This window comes from Oryx dammah, unplaced genomic scaffold (assembly GCF_014754425.2).
Source record: "Oryx dammah isolate SB20612 unplaced genomic scaffold, SCBI_Odam_1.1 HiC_scaffold_21, whole genome shotgun sequence".
Lineage (NCBI taxonomy): Eukaryota > Metazoa > Chordata > Mammalia > Artiodactyla > Bovidae > Oryx > Oryx dammah.
The window spans coordinates 49,473,359-49,493,648 of NW_024070205.1; the positions used below are offsets into that span (position 1 = coordinate 49,473,359).

Genomic DNA, 20,290 nt, shown 5'->3' on the forward strand with positions numbered 1-20,290 from the left:
AAAAAGGGGGTCACCATATATACAAGATAGATTAAAACTATAAAATACTATTCTATACTTATAGTTAAACTATTGTCTTACAGGAATTAACATTTTTATAGTAATGAGGTGGGAAAGAGTTTCTAAAGCAGGACATAAAACCTAGAAACCATAAATGAAAAGATGTATATGCTAAATAACATAAAAATAAATAACTTCTGTATCAGAAAGAAGAAAAACTAATATCTCAAATATGGTTGAAAAATAAAGAACAACTAGGAAAACAAAATCTAAACTATGTATATGGATAGTGTTAAAAGTCTCCAAAATAGAAGGAGGTCTTATAGAATAAATAAGAAAAGGGTGAATATTTCCATAAAATTAGGGGGAAAAAAGTGAAAGACATGAAGGGAAAATTCATGCCTAAAAAAGAAAAGCCAATAAACAAAAAATACGAAAAAAAAAAAAAACAGTGATCAAAGAAATGCTAGTAGACACAAAATATCATAGGTGACCCATTAATTAGTGTGCTAAAGATAAATGAAAATAACTGTATTCAAAAGTTTCTAGGGTGTAGGCAAGTGAGGACTCTCTTAACTCGTCATTAGAATTATAAGCTTCCCTAATCTTTCTGATGAGTGTTTGGTAGAGAACATCAGAATTTTTAATGTGCATTTTGCTGGCATAGAAGTAATATTTATAATGTGATTAACCCTAATTTAAATGATATACATAAATAAGCTGAAGAATGCTGACTGTAGATTTGTTAAAATATTAGAAAATTGGCACTAACTTTCCAGTTTTTCCTATAAGAAAAACCCAATTTTGTTGTTCCCTGTATAGTTTCCCAATAATGTTATCTTTTACAAATATCATACACTATATTTATAAGTAGAAGCAAACATAATTATCTTTCTTATATCTAGTAATGGTGATTCAGGGGGAAGCATTTTTATATGAAAGAGAAAAAAGTAAAATCACTATTAATAAACACAACTTCTTAATGTTTGTTTATTTTGGAAAACCTGGTTGTAACTCCAATAATCCCTTAAATGTATTAATTTTTAAATATTTTTTAAAATGCTTCAATAAATTCTTTTATAACAGCAAATAAATCTTTTGTAACACAAAGAATAAGTAAACTCACCAATTTTTAAATATTATTATTTTATTTTTGAGCTCCCCATGTGGCACTAGTAATAAAGAACCTGCCTGCAAATGCAGGAGACACAAGAGATGCAGGTCCGATCCCTGGGTCAGGAAGATCCCCTGGAGGAGGAAATGGCAATCCACCTCCAGTATTCTTGCCTGGGAAATCCCGTGGACAGAGGAGCCTGGAGGGCTAAGTCCATGGGGTCATAAAGAGTTGGACACGACTGTATCATGCATGTAAGAGGTGTGCAATAGATATCTGATGATTTATTCTAAAATAAGTACCATTTAGGAGATATAACTTACTATATATTCATCACTGTTTATTTTAAATGTAGGCCATCCAAAAAGAAGATCAGGAAAATCCCTAGCAATTCTTGCTCTGACCAGTCTGAGATGGTCTTGATTGCTTAATTACGAAAGGAGAGGACTGATGAAATGTTAGGACAGGAAGAGAAAATCCATTTGTTTCTTCTTTCTTACACAAAATAACCTTTATGCTATTATCGTAATGTTTTCCTCCCTGAGTTGGACACAAAGCTACTATAGCCTAATAACCCATTTAAATACTATTTAACATTGAATTATGGTTGGATTAAATACTCATTTTAGGGCAGCTTATTATTTTGTGGGATAGCCTGTGGGAAGGGTCGATATATATTGAGCCCAGCCTGGGTAAAATACATCTAATTTACAACTAAGGGCTCACTAGACATTTATTCTGTAACTGGACTGGATTCAATCATCTCTAAGGCAGCTTCTCAATGATAAAAAAAAAAAAACCTATGATTCTGTAATATCCATTTCTAACGAATATGTGAATTATGTCAAAAAGGCATGAAACCTCTTCGTGCATGCATGCTAAGTAAGCTCCAGTTGTGTCGACTCTGCAAACCTATGGACTGTAGCCAGCCAGGCTGCTCTGTGCCTGGGATTCTCCAGGCAAGAATACTGGAGTGGGTTGCCATGCCCTCCTCCAAGAGATCTTCCCAACCCAGGGACTGAACCCACGTCTCTAACGTCTCCTATACTGGCAGGCGGCTTCTTTATCACTAGTGCCATGTGGAAAGCCCCTGAAACCTCCTCATGTGAGACTTATGAAAATTTGGAATGGTATTTTCCTCAGATTTAGGGTCATTTAAAGATGAAGGCAATTGGCTTAAACTGGAAAATTTTTTAAGCCAGCTTATTCAACAAGTTCATTTGTGATTGATAACCACTATTGCCACAAATAACCATTAATATGCACAATCATCTACAGTTTGTCTCCCATGAGCAAACTTAGGATATCTGAGTTGCCATGTGACTTGCAGGAAAGAAAGAGGACCCAACAGTATTCCATTCACTTGCAACCTCTTAATGGCAAATAAATAATATCTTCTTCATGCTTCAAATGTGGTACACTAATGAACTGCAGGTTGACAGATGCCTGAAGACCTGAAAAGCTGGAATCTGGGAAAAGAAAACTGGAAAGCTAAGCAGTCTTTGTAACAAGCTACAGTTGACTGACAGGTATTGATTAAAATCTTGCATAAATTCTCCTTAGAGCACGCTAGAGACTTCGTGATAAACATTAGACTTATCACTTTAAAAGCTTTCTGGATGCTGTATCAAATGTAGGACAAGAGTGCCTTCCCACTGCCTTAATCAAATTAGACAGATAGGGCCAAATATAAAGACAGAGTAAGGCAAGAGGATGGTTACAGGGCAAGAAGTTGACAAAATTAATAAATAATTACTCCTTAGGAAAATGGGGATTACAGTCTTCTGGGTAATTAAGGAACCTCATAATAAATAACAACATGTGCCCCAAAGTAAGTCAATCACCATCTAATAACAGGTTCAGGTCAAATCCATTCTGACACCTATTTTTGGAACGTTTTATTGAAACAGCCACATTCACAGCTTACACTCACTCTTTTCATACTACAACAACAGAGTTGAAGAGCTGTGACAGAAATCTTACAATCCACAAAGCACGCACAAGGAGGTTTCATGCCTTTTTGACATAATTCACATATTTGTTAGGAATGGATATTACAGAATCATAGATCTTTTATCATTTATAAAACATAAAAAATATTTATAATCTAGCCCTCCACCAAAAAAGTTTGCCAACCTCTGACCTACTGACAGGTCATATCAAGATGGAATGGGGTAATTGATACATTTTATCTGGAAGGCCAAAATAAATAATTCTCTACACACTTCCAATTTTCCTTGAAAGAAATCTCCATGCTAGATTAATTGAAATATCAATGCTGAGTTCTAGTGGGACATGGCAGATGGGCAGATGCATTTTATCTCGCCAACACAAGTAATCTATCAAGTTAACTTCCAAAGTAAACCAGAAGGGCCATCAGTGGATGAAGGGTTTAACTTCTTTTCTGTAAGTCAGAAAGTGAGGATAAGAGGACAGGCTAAAGAAACAGGACAAATGAGCCTGCCTCAAAGTGGCTGGTAAGTTTCTGAGTTCAGCTCAGTTCAGTTCAGTCGCTTAGTCGTGTCCGACTCTTTGCAACCTCATGAATCGCAGCACGCCAGGCCTCCCTGTCCATCACCATCTCCCAGAGTTCACTCAGACTCACGTGCATCGAGTCAGTGATGCCATCCAGCCATCTCATCCTCTGTCGGCCCCTTCTCCTCCTGCCCCCAATCCCTCCCAGCATCAAAGTCTTTTCCAATGAGTCAACCATTCGCATGAGATGGCCAAAGTACTGGAGTTTCAGCTTTAGCATCAGTCCTTCCAAAGAAATCCCAGGGATGATCTCCTTCAGAATGGACTGGTTGGATCTCCTTGCAGTCCAAGGGACTCTCAAGAGTCTTCTCCAACACCACAGTTCAAAAGCATCAATTCTTCAGCACTCAGCCTTCTTCACAGTCCAACTTTCACATCCATACATGACCACAGGAAAAACCATAGCCTTGACTAGATGGACCTTAGTCAGCAAAGTAATGTCTCTGCTTTTCAACATGCTATCTAGGTTGGTCATAACTTTTCTTCCAAGGAGTAAGCGTCTTTTAATGTCATGGCTGCAGTCACCATCTGCAGTGATTTTGGAGCCCCCAAAATAAAGTCTGACACTGTTTCCACTGTTTCCCCATCTATTTCTCATGAAGTGATGGGACCAGATGCCATGATCTTCGTTTTCTGAATGTTGAGCTTTAAGCCAACTTTTTCACTCTCCTCTTTTACTTTCATCAAGAGGCTTTTTAGTTCCTCTTCACTTTCTGCCATAAGGGTGGTATCATCTGCATATCTGAGGTGATTGATATTTCTCCCGGCAATCTTGATTCCAGCTTGTGTTTCTTCCAGTCCAGCGTTTCTCATGATGTACTCTGCATAGAAGTTAAATAAGCAGTGTGACAATATACAGCCTTGATGCACTCCTTTTCCTATTTGGAACCAGTTTGTTGTTCCATGTCCAGTTCTAACTGTTGCTGCCTGACCTGCATATAGATTTCTCAAGAGGCAGGTCAGGTGGTCTGGTATTCCCATCTCTCTCAGAATTTTCCACAGTTTATTGTGATCCACACAGTCAAAGGCTTTGGCATAGTCAATAAAGCAGAAATAGATGTTTTTCTGGAACTCTCTTGCTTTTTCCATGATCCAGCGGATGCTGGCAATTTGATCTCTGGTTCCTCTGACTTTTCTAAAACCAGATTGAACGTCAGGAAGTTCATGAGTTAGTTACCTTCAAAATCTTCAACTCTTGCCAAGCAGAACTCAAACAAGAATCCAGAACTGAAGACAATGTATGGGGCAGAGAATGGGATTAAGGAGTGACTGAAAAAGAAAGTATTAACCGGAAGTGTCTATACAAGAGAGTCCCAAAACATCTCTTTACTACTGGCATGATTTTGAGTAAGTTGTAGAGTTGAATGCAATGCTAAAATTATCTCTGATCCAGATCACTGCTTTTACTTTCTGCTTGGTCTTCCTTCCCTCATGCTCACCTACTCAAAGAATGAGACTGCTGTTTGAGGAAACCCTTATTCCAGGCAAGAATACTGGAGTAGGGTGCCAAGGATACATTAAGATATAATTATATTACAATCAAATGTGCCCACTTAAGAGTATAGTTTGATGTGAATAACACCAAAATTAAGATATAGAATGTTATTACTCCCAAAAGTTCCTTTGTGGGCCTTCACATTCAAGCCCTCCATCCCCAACAACCAGAGATATGGTCTCCATTATTACAGACTATTTGTGTCTGTTCCAGAACACACTACTACTCTCCATCTGGCTTTACTGCCTCTGTAAAATGTTTCTGAGATTCAGTCATGTTACTGCACGCATCACCAGCTGTTGTTGATGGCTGAGAAACAGTAAATCACGTGTGTATCTATGTGTATACACACGTGCACACGCAAATACAAAGATACACACACCTACCTAGGAGTAGAATGCTAGGTTAGTTGGTAAGTATGCATTTAACACTTTTAGAAAGCAGTTTTCCAAAGCAGTTATAACATCTCACATTCCCACCTGCAGAGTATGAGGTTCCAGCTGTTCTACTTCCTTATTAGCACTTGGTATCATCGGTCTTTACCATTTTAGCCATTCTAGTGGGTACATCAGAGAAGGCAATGGCACCCCACTCCAGTACTCTTGCCTGGAAAATCCCATGGACAGAGGAGCCTGGAAGGCTGCAGTCCACGGGGTCGATGAGGGTTGGACATGACTGAGCGACTTCACTTTCACTTTTCACTTTCAAGCATTGGAGAAGGAAATGGCAACCCACTCCAGTGTTCTTGCCTGGAGAGTCCCAGGGACGGGGGAGCCTGGTGGGCTGCCTTTTATGGGGTCGCACAGAGTCGGACACGACTGAAGCGACTTAGTAGTAGTAGTAGTAGTGGGTATATAACGGTATCTCATTGTGCTTTTCATTTTCATTTCTCTGATGACTAATGATATTAAGCCTTTTTTCTGTATATCTCACTGAAGTATCTATTCAAATCTTTTGTCCACTTTTCTGTATTAACTTACTATTGAATTGCAAGCACTGTTTAAAAATTATAGATACAGCTCTTTGGTCGGATATATATGAATTACAAACATTTTCCCCGGCTTGTGGCTTGCCTTTTCATTTTCAACTTTGCTCTAGTCCATTTTATCCATATGTCTTATATAGTTAGTGCTTTCTGTGTCCAGCCTGAGAAACTTGACCTAGAAAATTCAAAGATTTTTCTCCTAAGTTTTCTTCTATAAGTTTTATACCTCTGGCTTTTACATTTAAGCTGGTAATCTATTATGAGACCTTGGTGGGGGAGGGGGTGCTGTATATATATCAATTCTTCTCCATATGCATATCTATCACTATTTGTTGAAGATCACCCTTCCTGATTAATTCTTTATGTGGTGTATGTTTTCGTTTTGATGAATGCTTGAATTCATTTATTTCAGCTTGTTTTCAATATTAGGATTAAAAAACTTAAATCAGAGACACACACACACACACACACACACACACACAAGACTATCCTTTCAACACTGAATTACCTTGGCACCTCTGCAGAAAATAAACTGGCTATACATGTGTGGGATTGTATTTGTTTTTTAAATTTTTCTATATATTATGATGTTTTGACATGTTAAAAACCTTTCTGGCTGGAGAGAGGTTACCCATCCCAGAGCTAGCCAATTCTTGTGCATGCATGCTAAGACACCTCAGTCATGTCCAACTCTGTGTGACGCTATGGACTGTAGCCCACCAGGTTCCTCTGTCCATGGGATTTGCCAGGCAAGAATATTGAAGTGGGTTGCCATGCCCACCTCTAGGGGCTCTTCCTGATCCAGGGATCGAACCCACATCTCTTATGTCTTCTGCATTGGCAGCTGGGTTCTTTACCACTAGTACCACCTAGGAATAGACAGCAAAAGGCTCAGCAGGCAGCATGCCTTTGATATGCAAACTAACCAATCAGAGACCTACCTCCTCCATCTGCTTTAAAATTCACAGAGTCAGGTAGGGCAACTAGCGACCACTCCTATAGCTCAAATCTCCCTGGAATTATTCAAATTAGCCAGTCAGAAACTGTTTATCTTACCCTTCCTAGCCTTTCCTGCAGAAACCTTACTAAAGGCGCTAGCCTCTAATTTCCCCTCTCTTCTCCTTTCTGCCTCCTAACCACTCTGAGGCTCCCCCCATGTGATGCTGTGTGGCAATTCATGCTCCTGTTTCTAGATATATGAGTGTAATAAACTCAGAGTTTTTCCTGAGCTTCTCCGAGTCCCCTCTTGCAGCCACAACTACCTATCACAGGAAGAGCACAGAACAGGGCCTATTCCTGAACTCTCTATTCTATTCATTGTGCTGTATGTCTATCCTAAAACCACTGTCTTCATTACTGCAGCTTTAGCGTGTTTAAATCAAGCGGTCAAAAAAATAAATAAATAAAAATAAATCAAGCGGTCTACACCCGGAAACTTTGCTCTCCTTTTAATAAAGGACTCAGTTTAAGTCTTCTGCATTAACACACAAATTTTAATCAGCTATCAATCTTTGGGACTTTGAGCAGGGTTGCACTGAATCTAAATCTAGAAAGCGCTATTTTGAAATCACTTATTTGTAACTTTTTATTGATTTTGAATTTTTAAAATTAATACTTAAACTTTGTGCTCTAGAACAGCATGCAATTGCCATTAACCTTGAAAACATAAGAGGAAAGGTACAATGAGCAACCTACGGAGAATGGAGTGATAGACAAGAGGAAAGCGTGGGAATATTAATATCTTCACCTTTAATGTAGGGAATCGAGAGATACTATTTAGAGTTGATAAAACACGGATGGGGGCTTGCACACAACATTTAAAGTTACAAACACAAGAAAAATAATTTAACCTAATAAACATATAATAGTCATCACAATGCTAACACAGCAAGAGCAGATTTTTTTTTCCACCTAAAACTGGGTCTATTACACTCGCTTCCCCATGTCAGTAAAGAGAATCATCTACCCAATTTTTAAAGCCAAAAGCGAAGGAGTCACTCTTGATTCTTCTCTTTCCCATCACCATCTTCACTTCCCCTACAATTTTTTCATACAGTCTAATCCCCCGCAATCTGAGCAACAATATCCAGTTGCCTGTTCAATACCTCCATGCAGATGTTTAATGGGTACAGACTAAACATTTGTATGATTCTCCTCTTAGAACCTGTTCTTCACGAAGATTTCTGTAAGTCACTAATTAGCACCGCATTCACCCATAGTTACTCCAGCCAGAAACTTTAAAGTTGTATGTCTGACTGTTCTTTCTGTCTAACCTCTTACATCTAATCTATCGACAAACTCTTTTAGCTACACCCGCAAGATATGTCTCAAGTTCAATGATTTCTTACCACCTCTACTGCTACCACTCTAGCCCAAGCCATCAGAGCTCTTGACCAGACCAATGCCTGACACATGCTGAGTTCTCAACCTGAATGAATGTATGAATGAATGAGCATCCATGAGCACACTCAGTCAGTTCTCAGTCAGTCCTTCAAAAGATATCTCAAATCTAACCTGTCCTCTTTGCTGTTACTACTCTAGTCCAATCAACCATCATACAGAAACCAGACTACTATAATCAACTATAGAGAAACCTTTAATTGGTTTCTCTGTCTCTACCCCTGCCTCCTCTAACCTGTTCCCACAGCAGCCAGAAAAATTCCTTTAAAATTTCAATCAGACCGTAATACTAAACCCCATTCCCTTCTCAGAACCCTACAGTAGCAGCTCATCACACAGAAAACAAAATGTTTATTTTTAGCCATAGAAAACAGTGGCCTCATAACCTGACTCCTCCTATCTCTCTAATCTTATCTCCTATAAAACTCTTTGTTGTTCACTCTGGTTCACCATATTGGCCTTCCTGTCCTTCACTGAACACACCATATTTATTCCTGCTTTTACATTTGATGTACATCCAACCTGAAATTTCTTTCTCCAATATTCACATGTCTTGATTACTTCTTTTAGGTCTCCACTCAACTCCTGAGAGGTCTTAGATAGAGAAATATTTCTCTCCCTATAGACATGGATATGAATATATCTCTTTCTCAGTATTATATATTAGATATATATAGAGAAGATAAATATAGATAGGTGTATGTATATATGTGTATATGTATATACATACATACTTATATCAAAATAGACTCCCAATCCCTATCATTTTCCCTTTATTTTATGCATAAAAATAAGACAGTATTATATATCTATCTCACAAGGAAAATGAAAGCTCCATAAAGGCAAGGATTTTCTGTGTCTTGTTCAATAATACTCTGTCAGAGAGATGGAAGGGAGATTCTGGAGGGAGGGGACATGGGTACACCTATGGCCAATGTTTGACAGAAAACAACAAAATTCTGTAAAGCAATTATCTTTCAATTAAAAATAAATAAGGTGGCAAAAAAAAATTCAGTGTCAGAGTCAAGAAAAGTCCTGCCATCAGCACTACTATTTGCTGAGTAAATTAACAGATGAATGAATGATCAAGTCCTTCAAATCTTAACTCACTGGTCTCACACCTCCAACTGCTTTTTTTCCCATACAATTAATTTTTTTAAGATCTTAGTTTTTAGAGCAGTTTTAAGTTCACAGCAAACTGAGAGGAAAGTACATAAAGTTCCCATGTATCGTCTGCCCCTAACGCACATATAGCCTCCTCTGTTACCAACATCCCCATCACAGTGGTGCATGCGTTAAAACTGATGAACTTATGTTGACACAACATAACTACCCAAAGCCCACAGTGTACACTAGGGTTCCCTCTTGGTGTTGAAAATCCTTTGTAATAGCGGTTGGGAGGCTATGTTTATATATGTATAAAAGATCATTTTCATTTTTTTATATGAATTTGTGAAGCTGTTTATATCCAGCTTTTCATTTCTCTAAGATAACAAGCTTTTTCCTACTTCAGTGCCTTTACATTTGCTATTCCTTTTACATTAAAAAAATCTGCTCATGGCTGATTCATATCAATGTATGGCAAAAACCACTACAATACTGTAAAGTAATTAGCCTCCAATTAAAATAAATAAATTAAAAAAAAAAATCTGTTCCCAGACGTTTCCAAAACTAGGTACTTTTAGATTCCAGGCCAGATGTCACCTCTACAGGAGGTCCCTTTGTAACCACCCATGCAATGGCAAGTTAATACTCAGCCAAATCATACTCACTTATATTCATACAATCACGGCATTTGTTACTGTATCCTCACCCCTAAAAACTTTATAAAAGACAGGGCCTTCTTTACTTGTTCACTGCTAACTGCCCACCACCCTAATCCCAATTTACAACAGTGACTAGCTAGCAAATACTCAGTGAATATCTGTTGGATAAACTCTGGAAGAATGGAGGATCCTGATATAGCTATGCAAGACGAGAGACAGGGAGGAGATGCCTGTCTCTCGTCTTGCATAGGTAAGGTAAGCGTACCTATTCTTCTTGAAAAGGTAAGCTACATTCCCTGTCCACCAGAGCAGAAAGTGAATAGATAATATCTATACTGGTGAATCAAAAAATATTACTATGTCTCACTTGTACATGGAGTAAAACAAAAAAACAAAAAAAACTTATAGATACCGAAAAAAGATAGGTAGGCATTTACCAGAGGCAGGAGACTGGGGAGGAGGTAAAGATGGTCAAGTGATACAAATTTCCACTTTGTAAGAATTAAATAATTCCTGGGATGTAACGTACAGGATAGTGACTATAGTTAACAACACTGTATTGTATATCTGAAAGTGACAAAAGAATAGATCTTAAATGTTCTCATCACAATAAAAAACATTATAATTACATGTGGTGATGGATGTTAACTAAACTTATTGTGAGGATCTATCAAATATATACCTATCAAATCATTATGCTGTATATCTAAAATTAACACAGCATTAAATGTTATTTATATTTCCATTAGAAAGAAATATTACTACAGACAGGTTATTTAGAGATGCTGTAATTTTTAAAATCTAATTCAACAATTATCACTAATGAAAGGTATTCATTCAATCATTCATTCACTCAACAAATTATACTACACCTGCAGCATAGAGCACACCCTCAAGGAGCCTGATGTCTAACCAGACACAAGAACTTAATCCCTAAATTAACACAATTAGTTTTCTGTATGATAAAGAAAGAACACAAACTAGTTTCAGGGGGTTAGGAAAGAAGGGAGTGACATTTAATCCAAGTTCTAAAGGATAAATAGAAATTCAGTAGCTAGGGGGAGACTTCTGGTCTAGGTCCAGGAACTTACATAGCCAAAGGCCCTGAAGTAAAAACATGGTAAAGTCTGTGAGTTTGAATTTCATCCTGAGGAAAAGGAGGGCCAGGGTCTAAAACTGGTGAGTGAGAGATTATGCTGGCATTTCCCTGGTGGCTCAGAGAGTAAAGAATCTGCTTGCAGTGCAGGAGTGCCAGGTTTGATCCCTTGTTCGGGAAGATCCTCTGGAGAAGGGATTGGCCACCCACTCCAGTATTCTTGCCTGGAGAATCCCATGGACACAGGAGCCTGGCAGGCTGCAGTCCATGGGGTCTCAAAGAGTCAGACACAATTGAGCAACTAACACTTTCCCTAGGGAAAAAAAAAAAAAATCACTCTGGTTCCTGTGTAGAAAATAGAAGCTGGCAGATTAAAGACTGCAGACAACCTTGGGAAAGAGATCATGGTAACGTGCACAAGAGTAGTTGTAGAGAAGCCAGAGAGAAGTGAGCCGATGCGGACCTTCAGGTACAAGAATAAGCTGACCATGGTGGTGACTGGGATGTGGGGTCAAGAAGAATGCAAATCAGAGACGATGACACCACGGCACCTGGGACTGCTGGGTGGTTGGTGAGATTATTTACTAAGGCAGAAAAACACAGAGTAAAGCAGGTCTGGGGGAAGATAATGCCCTCAGGTACAGATACACAAGATTTGAGACACCAAGCAGAGGTGCCCGTAAGATGTGGGTCTGGTGCTCAGGAGAAAGGAAGAGGCTGGAGATGGAGTTCTGAGAAAAATTAACACAGAGATGCCAATTGAAGCCACGGGAGTAGAGGGCATCATTCCACGGGCAAACACAAGGTGAGATACGAAAAGCTCAAGCCCACAGAATGCTGTAGAAATCTAAAGTTAAACATGATCAAATAATTGTAACCTTTATACAGTATTCTTTTTCTGTTCACAATTAGACATGAAGTCAACTCTACACCCAGTGCATATCCTAGCAGCCTGAAGCCCAGTTTGGCTTTCTTCATCATCATCATTTTGGGTTTGACAACTCATTAAATCACCCTGCTAAGTGCTCCCTAATGTGGGATTCATCAAAAATGAATCAAATCATTCTACAACTAAACATCAAATGCAAACTCAAAAATATGATTCACATTTTTAAAGAGGTCTATAATTACCAACATAAAATAGAGCCTCTTCCTGCTAATACAGTACTTTTAAAAAGTAGATAAACTGCAGTTTGATGTGGTGCCTAGCTGCTTATTTCGCTCAGCACTTAATTCAATTAGAAATGTACATATTGTGAATCAAATTAAATCCAACAGAGGTGAAGTAATAACTGGTGAACCTGTCCGAAACTGGTTTTTTGCTATCAATTTTTGAGAATTGATACAAATTCTCTACAAATTTTGAGAATTTTTGTAAGAAAACTTAGCCTGCTCCTCCTCTTTGACTCATAACCATCAGTGATATTCTGATTATGCCAATATAGAAATAAAACTGGATCCCATATATAAGCCACAGCCCATCTATTACAATATCTGACACCCCATAACAGAGTCTACACAGAAAACATAAACACTTCTGACACAGCAGTAAATACGTACATATGTGTATACTATGTATGAAACATATACTAACAGTTTTCGTGTATATCTTCCACTCACAAAACAAACACAGAGAGATTACGTCTGAAAAACAGAAGCAGGAATAGGGGAAGAACATTGGAGGAAGAACACTTTTTACATGGCACCCCACTCCAGTACTCTTGCCGGGAGAATCCCATGGAGGGAGGAGCCTGGTAAGCTACAGTCCATGGGGTCGCAAAGAGTCAGACACGACTGAGCCACTTCACTTCACTTTCCATCTATAGTGTGCTAACTTTTATAATGCAAATACATCCCGGTTTCACTTATGTTTAAAAATGAGGTGTGAAAACTGATGCCACTGATATCTTTCTTATGGACTCAGGGGACATTACACCCAGTAACACCTCAACCTCCTGTGGACAACTCACTGAAGTGATGGCCCGACACATCAAATGCTAAGCTGGTGAACAAAAGTTATGCCCCCCTCGGGTAAACATATTATAGATTTTATGTTATGAATTCACATCTTCTCTATCAATTTCCATTCCAAGTACTCTTGTTCATTATAGTTCATAGTTCAGTTGTCAGTTTAATTTTGTGCTCCTTTGAAGAGATCCGCAATAATTACAGTGTTTAATGTTGTACCTTAAGGGTGAGTTTAACAGAGCAGTTTAAATGCATATGTTCTGGCCATTCTCCGACTCCCACACCACCTTTGTGCACACACTCCATCCCCCACACACACATACACTCACAAGCATATGCACTAACTGTGTTATAGGTGGTATTTTTCATCTTACTAGCTATTTTCCTATTACCTTCTACAGTATCTGACGATGACACTATTATTAATGCTACAGTAAACAGCTAAATATGTGGTAAAAATACACACACTATAATGAATCAAAATGACAAACCTACCCACCAGACTTCCTCTACTCATTCTAACCAGATAATGGGTTTTGCTTTTTTGTTTCTTGAATGTACTATAAAAGGAGGGAGAAGCACTGGGGAAAACATTCACTAAAAACAAGGGAAAATAAAAGCAAATGTTCAGGTCATTGAGAACAGAAAGGAAGCTTAGCGAGAAAATCTGTATCAAGTAACATGATAACTCATTGGTTCTATATGGAGTCTTCTTAACTTGAAGTTCCCTGAAACAGGTAGCTCAGTTTCACATGAATAAAATATCTAAACCATCACCACGGACAGTCCTTCCAGAATTTATCTTGCAGAAAAGGGGTGGATTTGTTTTCATATTTTGCTTTTTTGCTGCTATTATTGCTGATGATCTTATACAACTCTGACATCTTTAAAATTCTGATAGAATTTTTGGTTTACAAAATGAGGTATAGCGCATTCAATTGATTTTCATGTTCTTTATTTTTATTAGGAAAATGTTATTTCTAACCTTCTATTTCTTGTATTTTTTTTTGTTTGCATTCCTTGGGGATGTACTCATAAGGATATACATCCTTATTAAAAATAAAATAAAGGCCAGGAATGAAAAGGAGATTACAATAGAAAATGGAAAGCTACAGCTAATCAGAATGTTAGAGCAAGAATGAAATTTAGGGTTAGAAGAGACATTAAGAATTTGGATTCTGACTACCTGGATTCATTTAACAAACTGCAGAGCCTACAAGCTATAGAATGTTTGGCAGGCTGCTTGCCATTCTTACACCTCAGTTTCCTTAATAGTAAAATCAGCATAATAATAATAGTTAGTCCTTTGAAGATTCTTGTTAAGAATAAATTGAATACAATAGGGCATGGCATATAGTAGATGTCTAATACATATGAGCTCTTAGTAGCAGTACAAAACAGGAAACTAAGGCCCAGAGAGATTTAGTGCTTCCTCTGAGATAATTTAATTGGACTGATGGCAGAATATTATTAAAATGGGTCCTCTAATTTTTGTATGTTTCGGTTTCTTTTCCATTTAGAACACTCTATCTGTAGTCTGGAGAAATTATTTTCAAAGGAAAAAGTGATATAACAGAAATCTTTCAGATAAGCACAGCCTAGATTTAAAAGAAGGAAAACAGGAATTTTCACTTGTGTGTATATACATGTATAGTACACACACATACACACACACACACACCAAAATAAGAAACAAAATGTATGGATGGAGGGTGGGTGATAAGTGATACAAACACAAAACCTCCAATTAAGACTTTTTCTTATGACACAATTCATTAGAGCATAATTAAATTTCTTATTAAATGATTAATCATAAGGTTAGAAGAAAAGGTCATGTTGAATGTTAATTATACATCCTTTAAAGAATTTCAAAGATGTGAACAGCAGTACTCTCATAGACTGTCAGTTGTTGCAAATTAACTCAAACTCTTGAAAGGCACTAGGCATTATCTTTAAAAATTCAAACTACATATATCCTTTTACTAATCAATATAATGTGGAAAAATCTGTCCTACAATTAATTTGCACAAGTGTGCAAAAATGTGCACAAAAGGACGTTTACTGGAGCACTACTGGTAATACCAAGTATTGGGGGAAAAATCATACATTCACTAGTGGGGAAATTATGATTGTGGTACATTCATGTAATAGAATAAACAAAAGTTGTTCTAGATAGATTATTAAATGAAAAGACAAATCAAAGTATACAAGAATCTGTGCCAGAATAACCTGTATCTGCTTTTTATTTTTTTTATTTTTTATTTTTTATTTTTTTGTATCTGCTTTTTAAAACAAAAGGTAAAGATAAATGAATGTGTTTGCACAAAAAATGCTTCAAAGTTACACAAGAAAGTTAACAGCTCTGAGAAATGGGATTGAGGTCAAGAGGACAAGGAGATGGGAGAGGAGTAAACATTTAACTTTTCTTCAATGATATATGAGCTTCACAGATGGCTCAGCTGGTAAAGCACCTTCCTGCCAATGCAGGAGATAAAAGAGACACAGGTTTGATCCCTGCATTGGAGAGATCCAGGGAAGATCCCTGGGTTGGGAGAAAGACATGGCAACCTGCTCCAGTATTCTTGCCTGGAAAATTCCATGGACAGAGGAACCTGGTGGGCTACAGTTCATGGGGTCACAGAGAGTCAGACACATATATATACACACATACACATGTATATATTTATATACTATATAGAGTTTATATATTATATATATATAATTTTTGCCATATACATATATGATTTTTAAGTCGAAAGAAAACAATGTTACAGTAAATAAAAGATTATGATGAAACAGATAGTTCAAAAGGTATAACAGAGAACAAATTTAAGAGTAGAGAACTTATATACAGCAGAATTCTTACCTGACACTTAGCACTACAGTATTTGGCAATTCGGCATTGAGAGCATCGCATCAGCTTTTCCTTCCTGTTAAAGAATAAAAATAAAGTTAGAAAAATAAAGTTCACATTAGGAAATGAATGAGAATCATATATGGCTGAAGAAAGAAAAAAACGTAAGTCAGCATGCTGACACCAGGATGTTCCACTCACTCCATCTGTATAGTCCATGAGACTTAAATTTTCACAGTGGTGAACATCTTCTTTCAGTGTGAGACTAGTGACTTTTAAAAAATAACTAGTGTTCTTTTTTAAAAATTATGATAAAATATATGTAACATAAAATGTGCCACTTTATTTTGAAGTGCATAGTTTTAGTGGCATTAAGAACTTTCATTAAGTGGCATTAAGAACATTGTTGTGTAACAATCCCCACCACTAATGTTCTTTTTAACATAAATTTAATGAAAATACAGAGATTTCCACTTAGGCAAAAAAAATCACTTTAATAGAGTTTTTAATCTCTGAATATGAAATTCAGAATCTAGTCTATCAACTAACTCAAAGTATCCTATGCCTTTCAAATATAAAAACTGTCCAAGTTTAAATTTATCATATAGGTTAATTGTAATATACTCTTTCTAGGAAATGAGTTTTAATTCCATTAAATTCAATTACTACTTTCAACATGCTAAATTGAGATACACCAAAGTTATGTCCCCCTAGTTGCCTGAGGAAGAAAAAGTCAAAACAAAGAAAAACTTTATTATAAAATGAAACAATAAATTTGATGATGAGACTCATAGTGACAAATAACAGGACTGTGCAGGCATGCTAAGTCACTGCAGTCATGTCTGACTCTTCACAACCCTATGGACTGTAGCCTGCCAAGCTCCGCTGCCCATGGGATTCTCCAGGCAAGAATACTGGAATGGGTTGCCATTTCCTTCTCCAGAGGATCTTCCCCACCCAGGACCAAACCCCCGGCCCCTGCCGCTCCTGCACTGAAGGCAGATTCTTTACCACTAAGCCACCAGGGAAGCCCACATTATAAAATAAATCTGATGATGCAATTCACAGTGATAAATAACAGACAGGACTCTAGATACTTTCAAGGTGGCCAAGAGCATTAAAAGTCAAACTATAATACTAATATCAGTGATGAAACAAGAAGCAATCTTTCTGAGCACTTCTGATGTGCCAAGGATGGTTCAAACTTCTGTATATCTATTGACTCACTTCAGACAATTCTGTAAGTAAACAGTTTTATTGTGCTCATTTAAGAGATACTTCAATACATTTTCAAGAGAAAAGAAGTAGATGACTAAGGAAACACACCATAAAGTGCAATGCGGTAGGGTGACACTGAAAGGGTAAGAACAAAAACCACAGAGAATCAAAACATGAATATATCAGGTAGCTCATTCACAGGAGAACAGGAGTGAGATACGGAGCATATAACATGAGGAGAGGTTAAAGGTCTAAATAAAGCAAAGTCAAAACACCTCCTTCCCCCAAGTACAGAATTATAGCTGTCAGATATCAATATCCCAAACAACAACCCAAATCCAAACAATATGGCCTTAAGGTCCTTGATTTTAATGATCATACTCCACTACCACTATTAAACAAAACTGGATCAAAGCAAAATCCACCCATGGGCAACTGATGAGACACGCTTCAAATAAAAGAACACACAAATCTGGGATGAGAAGAATATGATGGGCAAATAGTAACATTAATATTAAAATTTAATTAATACTAATAGAAAAAGCCTGTGTCACTATATCAGCATCAGAAAAAAAAGACGTTAAAGTTAAAAATATTACAAGAGATGAATAAGTCAATACACAAAGATTAAGAGATTCCAACCACCAGGTATTAGTACCCAGCAAAAAGGGTACCCAGTCTAAAAATATGTAAAGTAGAAGTAATAGATCTAAGATAAAAATGAGGACTACATATTAAATTAATACAAGTAAAGCCTTTAAAATAGAACCTGGAATATATTAAGTACCATACCAGTATATCACCATAATAGTTATCACAATAACAAGTCTTTTTCAGGAAGTCATAGATCAAGCAGATGAAGAAGAAGGAGCTCTACAATTTATTTGATTTCATGTAATACAGACCCTTGCACTTTTTATATCCATGTGTATTTACACACTCTCTTCAGGCACTCACTGGCCTTTTACAACATATGCCCACATACTGGGACACAGAGCAAATCTCAAAAATTACAAAGAATCAATATTATATATATATATATATACATATATATACATATATACACATATATACATATATATACATATATACATACTATATATACATATATATATATAATATTCTCCAACAATAGAAGAATTAGATTAGAAATCAGCATCAAAAAATCAAGCCAGTAAAATCTCATATTTATGGAAATTTAAAAGTTTACCTCTATATAATTAAACGATCAAAGATGAATTGTCATGAAAATTAGAAAATAGATTAAATAATTAAAAAAAAACTCAAAATGTAATCTAAAGTAATACTTAAAGGAACATTTATAGCCTTAAATGCTTACATTGACTGCAGTGGTATAACTTTTTAATCTCTTTAACGCTTTTCATAAAAAAAAAAAAAAAGACAGAATAAGTAGGAAATAGGAAACACTAACCATCACTCCCCAACCTGGAAAGGTAAAACAGAACCAAAAATATTATCAGAAAAAAAATACTACAGACTTCAAGAATTGATTAAATCAGTATATTTGTGGGAGAAAACAAAAGCAACTTCCAATAGACTTGAAAACAGAAGAAGCTCCAAACTCCCAAAAGATATCTGGCAGAAAGTCTGTCAAGCCAATTGGAGAATTGCCACCAAAATTGGGAGAGAATGCTTTCTGCAAGAACACTCCTAAGGACGAGGTCCCTGGGGCGCTTTTCAATCCTGCTTTCCTTAGACCTGGCTCCTCAGATATCTCCTCGTTTCCTTTTTTCTTGTCTAAGTTGTACAGAGGTTATTTCTGCTGCCTACAAATAAAGATCCCAACTATATAAAACGTTTCATCTCAATTTTTAAAAATAACCAGCAGAATCAAAACACCCAGAAGGTCACTGATGAACCTGGTAGCAGGTATTAAAACCTCACCTTCCCACCCCATAGCTTCCTAAAGACTTTTATGAATTTTAGCACAGACTTTCAGCAAAATGAACAGCAAGATGATTCAAAGTACTTGGATAATTTAGTTGCCATTTGATGCATAAAGAAAACTTCTTTAATATGAGTTATTTAAATGTTTGGGGTTATTTTTACACATCATATAACTATATAAATAAACTTAACTTCTCAAGTTTCAAAAACAAAAAGTCAACTGAATCCAAGAGAAAAGTTGTGACTTTGATTAAAGGAACCACTGAGCCTTTGAAGAGTTACTGCTTTTCTCCGTTGGGTAAGGTTCAGAGTAATAGCATAATAGTAAATTCCTCATGTTCAAGCAGGTTTTAGAAAAGGCAGAGGAACCAGAGATCAAATAGCCAACATCCGCTGGATCATGGAAAAAGCAAGAGAGTTCCAGAAAAACATCTATTTCTGCTTTATTGACTATGCCAAAGCCTTTGACTGTGTGGATCACAATCAACTGTGGAAAATTCTGAAAGAGATGGGAATACCAGACCACCTGACCTGCCTCTTGAGAAATCTGTATGCAGGTCAGGAAGTAACAGTTAGAACTAGACATGGAACAACAGACTGGTTTCAAATAGGAAAAGGAGTATGTCAAGGCTGTATATTGTCACACTGCTTATTTAACTTATATGCAGAGTACATCATGAGAAACGCTGGACTGGAAGAAACACAAGCTGGAATCAAGATTGCCAGGAGAAATATCAATAACCTCAGATATGCAGATGATACCACCCTTATGGCAGAAAGTGAAGAGGAACTAAAAAGCCTCTTGATGAAAGTGAAAGTAGAGAGTGAAAAAGTTGGCTTAAAGCTCAACTTTCAGAAAACAAAGATCATGGCATCTGGTCCCATCACTTCATGGGAAATAGATGGGGAAAGAGTGGCAACAGTGTCAGACTTTATTTTGGGGGCTCCAAA

General features: G+C 36.9%; 1 protein-coding gene across 1 annotated transcript in view; it reads right to left on the bottom strand.

Annotated features, from left to right (window-relative positions):
* SMYD3 (SET and MYND domain containing 3) overlaps positions 1-20,290 on the bottom strand; it is a 747,085-nt gene that overhangs the window by 561,741 nt on the left and 165,054 nt on the right. The window contains exon 2 of the mRNA XM_040263614.1: positions 16,226-16,289. Within this exon, the coding sequence (XP_040119548.1) occupies positions 16,226-16,289 (64 nt within the window). The remainder of the gene's footprint in view (positions 1-16,225; positions 16,290-20,290) is intronic.